The sequence below is a fragment of the Ursus americanus genome, chromosome 2 (genome assembly GCF_024610735.1).
Source record: "Ursus americanus isolate L20-20 chromosome 2, mUrsAme1.1.p, whole genome shotgun sequence".
NCBI classification, from domain to species: Eukaryota; Metazoa; Chordata; class Mammalia; order Carnivora; family Ursidae; genus Ursus; species Ursus americanus.
Window position 1 is genome coordinate 24,965,691 of NC_142128.1, and position 10,068 is coordinate 24,975,758.

The 10,068-nt window shown below is 39.4% G+C and overlaps 2 protein-coding genes across 2 annotated transcripts in view; both read right to left on the reverse strand.

The window, feature by feature from the left end:
• LOC148110526 (transport and Golgi organization protein 1 homolog) overlaps positions 1-4,628 on the reverse strand; it is an 86,554-nt gene extending 81,926 nt beyond the window's left edge. Inside the window, exon 1 of the mRNA XM_087865598.1 lies at positions 4,526-4,628. The gene's annotated coding sequence lies outside the window, so the exon portion shown is untranslated. The remainder of the gene's footprint in view (positions 1-4,525) is intronic.
• Positions 970-9,575, reverse strand: LOC148110528 (THUMP domain-containing protein 1-like). The gene is made up of 4 exons (XM_087865746.1): positions 9,034-9,575; positions 6,970-7,144; positions 5,747-5,995; positions 970-4,974 (listed from the first exon to the last, which is right to left on the reverse strand). The coding sequence occupies exons 1-4, from the start codon at positions 9,262-9,264 to the stop codon at positions 4,553-4,555; spliced, it is 1,077 nt and encodes a 358-aa protein (XP_087721872.1). The 5' UTR covers positions 9,265-9,575; the 3' UTR covers positions 970-4,552.
• Positions 9,576-10,068: the final 493 nt, after the last annotated feature.

Here is a 10,068-nt window from a genome sequence, read left to right on the forward strand (position 1 = left end):
CTTCCTGATAATTTAGTGACTACTCTCTTACAGTGCTGAAGACTTTTCCTGGCTGAAAAACTCAATTTTTTGTTCTGTACTTAGCCAAAAATTAAATAAATAAAAATCCAAAAATATTTGGAAAGAAAACGGTTATGATGACCAAACTGACAAAGGCAATGATTTTAATGACTTGCAGGGTTCAAAACAGCACATGATTACTTAGAAAAGCACAGTGGACAATGAATTTATCTTGGGTCTGATTAACTCAAAATAAAGTTTAAAACTATTCTAAGGAGTGTTCAATACAGAATTTCTTCTGCCTAACATCTTATATTACTAGTTCTTTAAAGTGAATTAAAGGGGTGCCTGAGTGGCTCAGTCGGTTAAGCATCTGACTCCTCATCTCCACTCAGGTCTTGATCTCAGGATCATGAGTTCAAGCCCCACGCTGGGCTCTATATGATAGGTGTGAAGCCTGCTTTAAAAAAAAATAGAGTGAATTAAAATACTAACTTTAAAATAAGGAACATAAATAATTCAAAACCAGTAAGTGAATTTAATTAAGTACTGTATTACTATATCTTTTTTAAAAAGATTTATTTATTTTAGAGTGGGGGGGGGGCAGAGGAAGAGAGAGAGAATCCCAAGCAGACTCCCCACTGAGCAGAGCCCAACATGGGGCTTGAGCTCACAACCCTGATACCAAGACCCAAGCTGAAATCAAGAGTTGGACGCTTCACCAACTGAGCCACCCAGGCACCCCTATACCTCCTTTTGAAGCAAGTTCACTGTAAAATATCTAAAGTTTGGATTACTTAAGAGTAATTAATCAAGAGCAATTATTAAAAGTTTTATATCTGTACTTTTTTAGGACAATGTACATGATTTTTGATACATAATTTGGCATGTAAGTATCTTTTATGAGATATCTATTATAAAGCCAGAGATTTACTAAAAGGCAGGAAGAAAAGGCACAGAACACCAATCTTTAGGGAACAAATTTATTTTGATTTTTCTGAAAATATCAGTAACTATGAAAAACAAGCTAAATATTTGGCCATACCAAAAGCAAAATACAAGTAAAAACAACATTTAGAAATCATGTTTAACCTTAAACAAACATGTTTCAAGATACCAAGTTTAACACACTTTCCTCCACAGAGCAAAACAAGTTTACTAAACCACAACACTGGAGTTTTTTTTTAACTGACATAACTTTAAAAAAAAAAAAAAAAAAAAGGAAAGAAAAGAAAAGAAAAAAATCACTCAATTCCCACCCTGGAATCTTGTCACTTATAAAACAACATGCTCAAATGTCAACGACAATAAAGTTGGGAAACCTGAAAATACATCAATGAATGAATTCAGATTCCAACAGAACACAGTGCTTCACAGCTGGGGAAGAATAGCTTTTGTTGCACTCAGGTCTTACCAAATACGAATAAACACAAGATTAAAAACAAACTACTAAATCAAAATCTTTCTGTAGAGTAGCAGCTTCCACAAAGCAAAAGGAATCCAGTTTTGCAGAGTTAAATATTCGAAAAGCGTATGTATGGCCAACTTTATTCCCAGAGTCCCAGAGTCTTGCACTATCAAAATAAAAGTATCTTTGTCTTGGAGCAAGTCTGATGAAGGCACCAAAATCCTATCCTCCCTGTTCATGCAAATGACACTTAAAATGCTCTTATCATCCTTTCAAGATGACCTCAACACTCAAATACCTAAGATCTAGAAGAAAGTTCCAGCCTCATCTGCATTACCAAGGTCCAGTCCATAGCCTTTACCCCTCCCCCAAATCCTTCTAGTCTGGACCACTAGTTTAGGAGGATAAAAATATATTCCCATATTCCCTAGCCATTAAATAAACACAGACATTGGTGCAGGAAGACTCAACATTTATAATACTACTGAACTTTTCAAAACTTAGTAAACCTATGTCCAAAAGTGACTTTCACAGCCTCTTAATATTTATTCTCAATATGGACTTAATATGCAGCCCTCTTTGGTGTCTGTCTCTTCAGCTTTTTTCTGTTGTTTTACCCTGGAGGAAACCTTGAAAAAACTTCCAAATTAAGGGAACCCTCATTGCATGGGAGTGTGAGCACTAAGTTAAGGATATTCTTACTTCACGGAAACCCAGAACTATCAGACTATGACTCACAGAGTTCTTTTTCTTCTGGGGAAAATCTCAGGCTGAGATTCAGAGAAGAGGTTCCTCACCCAGTCATACACCAGTTTTAGGAAAAGGAGGGAAAATGCCATTTAATTTGGCGTTGCAGTTCTTCATGGAGAGTTTTAGTAAAGGCTTCAGACTTGTTGCTATCTTTTCTTCATTCTCAAGCCCAAGGGCTGTGGAAACATTTCAAAAGTTTGGCAAAGTGATAGTTCCAAAGAGACTGTTTCTTTTTAATCTGAGAATCTTATCACTTTCAAGAAAACATATTTTATCCAGGACCTTGCAGAAACTTGTTTTATTTGTTCATGTGAAGAAAAATGTCTACTAAATAGCCTAGTTTTTGTAGCCATCCTTCATCTCCAAAGCACTCAGCAAAATCTGGCCTAGTAGCTCCTTGTGTGTACTCTAGCAATTCACCTTTCAACTCAAATATCCTGTTGAGAACTCTTCCTCTGACAATCCACTGGATTTCTGTATGTAGATTTATGTGCCCTTTGTTCAGACTTTAGTTTTGTTTCGTTTGTTTTTTTAAACATTCTTGTATAAATGGGTCTTTAATAAAGTTAACAATTTCTGCAGCATTATCCAGAACTTTCTCCATTTCATCTCCAAGTGTTTTATATCAGCACCTCTCTGTGAAGAAACCGGTGTGCTGTAACATCAACATCAGATTTTCTTTTACCAAAATCAGCAAAACTGATGAGCACCAGGAGTACGGATGGCAGACCTTCAGTCTTCAGATATAAATTTATACTGCCTTTGTTTTGAGAGGCTCCTCACAGCAGAAAAAGCTTTCTTGAATTTCATCATCATTTACCAATCTTACTAAGGCTCCAGTATGACAAATATTCGTGAACTGCTAACGCATCAACCCAAACAAAGAAGCTGCTGCTTTTCAGTTAATTACACAAACCTCGTTAGCATCAGGTGGCATAAGTTATTAAACTGAAAGTGAAGGCTTTTCAATTTCTCGTACTGTTTCTTGCCCTAGCATTTTTTTTTTTTTAAAGATTTTATTTATTTATTTGACAGAGATAGAGACAGCCAGCGAGAGAGGGAACACAAGCAGGGGGAGTGGGAGAGGAAGAGCAGGCTCCCAGCAGAGGAGCCTGATGTGGGGCTCGATCCCAGAACACCGGGATCACGCCCTGAGCCGAAGGCAGGCGCTTAACCGCTGTGCCACCCAGGCGCCCCTTTGCCCTAGCATTTTAACATTATGTTGGTACTAGATTCTTACCGACTATGTGAAATTTTCTTTTCCTAGTATAAGTGCTGTTACTAAATAATTTGCTTCCTAAACCTTTCACTGAATGTGATTTTTTATTAAGATTTTATTTTTAAGTAATCTCTACACCCAACACGGGGCTTGAACCTACCACCCCGAGATCAACAGTCTCATGCTGTACAGACTAAGCCAGCCAGGGTGCCCCTGAATGTGATTTTTAAAACAAAACTTCACTGTTTTGATATTCCAGATGCCATTTAAAATAACGAACATCTTTACTCATCAAATGGTTATGATTTATAGTTACAATTGCTGGAGCAAATGCTAGGTTTGTAAGTTGCATTCCACCGACAATATATAATGCAATAAAATAGCTTGGATTTAAGTCCATATAAGACCACTGAAAAGTAGCTTTCACTATAAAGAAAGAATTTGTGTCTCTTGTTGCACTGGCATACTGAAGAAACTCAGAAGACTAATTCTTCATCACTAACCTTATCAGCAATGTCTATAGTTCTATGTCTAGAATGGTCCTCTTCTATCTCACACCATGCCTTCAAAAATTGCAGCACTGGACCATCAGATTTGTAACAAATGTTAGTAAAATATAACTGGCATAATAACTAACATAATCGCAAAAAATAGAAAGGTTCATAAAAACAATTCAATTCTAAATCTGTAAGACCCATGTTTTTGCAATGTTTACAACAAAGTGGGAAGGGACAGCTGAGTTGCAACACATAAAAATTCCTTCCTTAGAATGAAAATGTCCCTATGTGTTTCTCTTTTAGAGTTTGTTTGCTCCCATAAGTCAGATGGCAGCGCAGAAGGGGAGGCTGGGGAAGGTAATCAGGAAGGAAAGGCCAACATTATCTTCCTTCCACCCTCCCCACCACGAAAGTGTCCATCATTATCCACAGCTTCTCCTAGCTCAACCAAATGCATGTGGGCCTAACTGTACCTGGCACAGGGGGCTGAAAAGATCTCCAACAGAACTGTTAATGGGGCTGCTCAATCACTGTTCACTATTGTGAGGTCAGCATTATGCAGTGCAGAAAGGTCAAAAACAATATATTTTTAGTCACAATTTTATACGGAATCCTAGCAATATCTCACCGAACACCATCTGAGAAACCCACCTGCAACACCAAATGAATTTTTTTTTCTTATGAGATGTCATTTTCATTCGACTCAGATCTTTCTGTGACTTGACTTTCAAGTTCAGGTTTAGCTCCTCCGTCATTCACCACCTGTGTCTCAGATCTTGGTTTTATCTGCCCCAGTTCCTCATTATTTTCTGGTACCACCTGCTGGTTATTTTTTCCTTCTACTGGGTCATGTTGACTTGATTTGTCACCAGATTCCAATTTAGCTTCTTTCCCATTTCCTGCTTGCACTGGCTGCTTTGGGTTAAGTTGTGATGGGTCCTTAGCACTCTTCACCACCTCCTGGAGATTATATTTTCTGAACAACATATAATCTTTCACAACACTCAGGCAACAGACAGCTTTAATGATTTCTACTACCACTGTGTACTGTGGATTGGTAAGATCCACTTTATTTTCCGAATTGAGGCTGCCTACTATTCCTGTAACAAGAAGAGGGAAACACTTAGAGGGAGAAGGATACCATGAAGCTTGACAGATACAAATACAATCTTTCATCTTTCCGTTTGGGACTTTCTAAATCAATATATATACTAGTCTACTCTTCTACATGGACCTCAATCAAATTCTCTGGGCCCCTGGGTGGCTCAGTTGGTTAAGTGTCTGCCTTTGGCTCAGGTCATGATCTCAGGGTCCTGGAACTGAGCCCCATATCGGGCTCTCTGCTCAGTGGGAGTCTGCTTGAATCCCTCTCCTTCTCCCCCCACTCCCAGCTCGTGCTGTCACACTAATAAATAAACAAATCTTTTAAAAAAATTCTGTGAACGCTTTCAATAAATAAATAAAAATGAAATCCTGAGACATTTAATCAGAGTACTTTTTTCCCAAAGAAAATTCAATCTTGATGTGGAAGATTTCATATCTACCTACCAGAAAGTCTCATATCCAACATATCACAATCTGTTAGGTTTGATATTATTTTAAGGATTTTTTTTTTTTTTAAATAATCTCTGCCCCCAACGTGAGGCTTGAACTCACAACCCTGGGACCAAGAGTCACATGCTCTGCTTGCTAAGCCAGCGAGGCACCCCTATTTTAAGGACATTTTAATATACTTCTTTTACACCCAAAAATAAAAGCCTTAAGTTGTAAAAAAAAAAAAAAAAAAAAAAAAAAAAAAAAAAAAAAAACCATAAAATCAAGAATAAGTATTTAGTATTGCATACTAATGTAAAATTACTAAAAAAAACATACCTGCCAATTCTTTGATAACTTCTTCTCTATTCGTGTGACTGTTATTTCGAGATTTATACACAATCTGAAATGTCCCTTTGTTTGGAGCTTTAAACCAGGGTTCCAAAAATGTTTCTGCATATTTTTTCATATCTTCTAAGAAAGCCTTGCATGTGCCTGAAATGGGTAACATATGTAGAATAACCCGAGTCTTCTTCTTTTTGGTTTTGTACATACCCTGGAGAATATGATGTACCAATTTCTCAGGTTCTAAAGGAAAAAATAAAAGAGTCAGCACAAAGCAAACAAGTTAAGAATATAAACTCTCGGGCATTTTAGAACCTCTTCAAACTCTCTAAAATGAATTGTCATTGGCAGTGACCCACATCAACAGTATAGAAGAAATTACCATAATGAATATTAATAAGTCTAATCAAACATTTTTTCCAACTTTCTCCACTGCCTATGATGATTATTACTATATCTAATATGTTAACTCTTCAGCATTGTTACTGCTTTCACTAAAAACAATCGTTCATGAAGACACTGGAGTTAACATTTTTGTGATGTCTCATTTGTCCAACACCACCATACTACTTTCTTATAACAATAGCAACTACAAATGTAACATTAAACAGTACACTTTTTTACAAAACAAAAAAACCTGCAAGTCACTTTAAAAGATTTAATTCATCCACTAGTTAAGTTTGTACAATAATCTAGATCTCAGAACTCAGAGAAGCCCCAAAACCATGAATTACACAAGATCATGAAATGGTCCTTCAGCCATCCTCACTACCTACAAGTCTGTTTGGGGCCACTCAGTGTTTTCAATACTTTTAAATTAGTTAACAGCATTAAAAATCTAGAACTTCTTCAAATTTCCAACTTCTTTTGAAAAACCAGAAGATCTAGCCCTACAGGACTACATTCCAGATGGCTGGAGCCATTCCAAATTGGCTGGCACTGAAGAGCAGCTGCTCCTCTTAAACAAAGTATGTACTCTTGTCTCACCTAAAGTTACAAAGAAAATGGCAAAGCCAGGTTTCCACTCTTAAGCCAATGTGACGTTCACCACCCATTCTACCTTTCCGTATGTCTAGTGCTAGAACAGTGTGGAAAAGATCAATCAAATGATTAACTGAACCATAACCATCAAGCCATTTTGTAGGCAGTGTTCTGAGGCAAGGAGATGTCCAGATATTATAGGCTTAATAATCTTAAGGTTTATTAGTCAGACATACCTATTCCAAGTGTCCTGATGAAGACTACATTATTTGCTCCCCTCTCCACTGACTGGAATCTTCTTAGCTTCATCTCTGTTGATGCTTTAATGTCACCAACTTCTTTCTTCAAGGCAGCCTCCATATCATCATCTTCTCCCTCACTTCCAGAGGGATGCTGATCTTTGTCCATAAACTGCATGAAACAGATGAGCAGAAACGCAAAAATAGCTCAAGTTAAAAGGATAATTAAGTACCTATGTGAACTCTCCAGTGGCAGATGGATCAATACTGACAATAAAGCTTTTTATTAAGAAACTGACACATCGCTTCCTACAAAATGTGGAGGAAAAAGGGAGTTCCCTCAGACTGGCACACAGAATTTGAAAATGTTTTCAAAAACATCTTAACATTCTGGGACACAGGGTAATGTGCTCACCAGATGAATTAATTCAAGACAGACCTTAATCCTATCACTAGGTATCTTTGTGCCTAATAAGACCATCTCCTTTTGGTGAGATTATGATGAGGGAGCAGAAGGCAGACAGAGGACAAAGCCCAAGCTGACACCCCACAAACCCCAGCCCCCACCCAGGTGGGATATGTGTGACAAATCTCAGGCACTCCTGGCTGCCCTAAAGCTAAGGGAAGGAAAAACAAATGGTTAACTAACAGAGATCGCAATACAACAAGACATGAGTCTCCCTTGGTTTACAAAATGTCTGAGTGATTTACCAGAAAAAAAGCATTCTTATCAATAACTTAACTTCCAGAAGGAAACTCCCAACTGTCTTACTATTAACGCTTTACTAGAGGGGAAAAACCCTAACTCGATAAAGGCAAGGTCTCTAATCTTGTAGGTCCTCTTTAGCATACAAAAGCTCTTTTGAAAACCTCCCTTTTCCCTTACCTCCCCTCAACTCCCAAGTATATAATCAGTCACCCCTCACAGCCCCCGTGCAGCAACTCCTGCCCACAGGTCCTGTCCCCCTGCTTTAGTAAAACCACTATTTGCACCAATAACGCCTCAAGAATTCTTTCTTGGCTGTCAGCTCTGGACCTTACCTACATTAAAAAACTACATCAACTAGACCAAAGAGTTATGGCATAAAAAACCCCTTACCTCTAGTCTACTAAGGAACAGGGAACAGAAACAGTAAAGAATTTTATCAAAGTACCAGTGTTAACAGGGAACTCACTTGTTGTCCAGTTCTCTGCCCCACCATTATTAGTCTGCAAGACATGCACTAATTAATAATTATACACATTTATGGAACCTTTATGCCAGTATGTATTTTATATACATAAGCAACTTTTAGGCCAACATTCGGTACATTATCATTTTTCTTTTTTATTTAGCTCAGCAAAATGAAATAATACGCCCATGACCAAGCCCTAAAACTAGTAAATAATGGAACTTGAACCCAAATCCTCACTGTATTATCCTCCCCCTTTTAATTCATTGAGGTGTTTGTGTATGTATTAGTCCAGATCCTAAGCCAAGACTATAACGATTTCCAAACTGTGATGGGAAAATTAGGTTTTAGGTGGTATGAGTACAAAAGCTTTTACTTTTTAAAGTGTATTTACATGCGCATTTGAAAAATAACTAGCACTAGTACTAAATCCACTATTTCAGACACTGCTTAGGACAAACATCATTACAACCATGGTGTAAAAGTCGTGGTAAGATATGGCAAAAACTACGAGGACAAATTAAGTTTCCCTTACGAACTTGGACCGTTTACTTAACCAACTTGCGCTTCACTGTTCTGGTCAACATTACTTCACAAGTCTAGTAGTAAACGTTTGAGAGCTTCAGAAACACAACACGTGGACCGCAGAATCAACCTATAAATAGGAACCACTATGATTACTAATGGGGGGAACCCCAAAGCTCCTAGTTTTTCAAGCACACGACCCGGCAGGGGTCTGCAACCCAGATATGGCAAAGAGGCGGCAACACAGGCGAGGCCACACCCCTTAGCCAGCTCGGCCACAAAACGCGCGCACGCGTACGAGAAAGCCGGCCTTGCAGCATTCCCTCACTACTCAAAGGCTGCTTGCACTCTCCCGGGCGCGTACCTTTTCCGGCCCATACATGTCGTCGCCGTATTCGTTGAGCAGGCTGTAGGCCTCCTCCACGCACTTGAGCTCGTTCATGTTGCAGGTAATGAGAATACCCTGTAGCCCGGGTTCCAGCTGCCGGGGCCCGCCGCCGTCGCAGCGCCGAGCCCGCTTGGCCTGCACATATTGAGTTTTGCCTTTGCGCTTTCCGCCGCTAGACTGAGGAGGCTGCTGGACGGGGGTCAACATGGCGCGTGAGAACGGAGGCTAGCGAGAAACGTGTTTCTCCACTGTTCCCGGCTTCCTCGCCTCTGCCGGCGCGAGCTGGCTTACGTCATGCGTGCGCGACGGCCTCCCCTAGTCCCGCCTCCAAGTTCCAGCCGGTGCTGCGCGGGGTCCTAGAGCCGGTAGGTGGCAGGCTGTGGGGAGGTGGTGCGAGGCCCGCCTCTCGCGACGGTTGACGGGCACTTCTTACTGCTCACCAGCCCGTGCTCTCTGGAGTTCCTGGGAAAGCGGCCTTTGGGTGGAGCCGCTCTGTAAACGTACATGCTGGCCTCCAACTGGATGTAGATAGTACTTGTAAAGAACGGTTTCATTTACCATTCATATTCTCTGATTCCTTCAGTTAATGTTTATTAAGTACCTATGTGCTAGTTATGGACCTATTAAATACTAAGGTTGGCAAAGCAAGACACTTCATATACATCTTGTCCTTCTAGGCCAATGTTTCTTAGAAGTCACTGGGGGCCTTCCAAACCTATTCTACTTACTTTTTGCTCCTGGTGGAATGTGCATAATCAATAGACTTTAGTACTCCTGTTGAAGGACCCCCCCAGAGGTACAAAGAAAGGACAGAAAGTATAAGGAACTCCTAAGTCAGAGACTTGATTACCAGAATGAGAAATATAAAATACAGGGAAACCTGGACAAACTTCTTAGCATTAAATTGTCACTACGGGAACATTTTAACTTGTAAAATATATTTCCATTCATACCCAAGATATTGTCTGTATCAATTTCTTCACATACTTTTGTTTGACGCCGATGTTATAA

What these genes read in the sequence shown, in the direction of transcription:
- LOC148110528 (XM_087865746.1), bottom strand. Translation starts at nt 9,264, where the DNA reads ATGTTGACCCCCGTCCAGCAGCCTCCTCAGTCTAGCGGCGGAAAGCGC. An exon ending in ACATGTATGGGCCGGAAAAG is followed by an intron (nt 7,145 to 9,033) that starts GTACGCGCCCGG and finishes TGTTTCATGCAG; the next exon opens with TTTATGGACAAAGATCAGCA. An exon ending in AGTTATCAAAGAATTGGCAG is followed by an intron (nt 4,975 to 5,746) that starts GTATGTTTTTTT and finishes TTCTTGTTACAG; the next exon opens with GAATAGTAGGCAGCCTCAAT.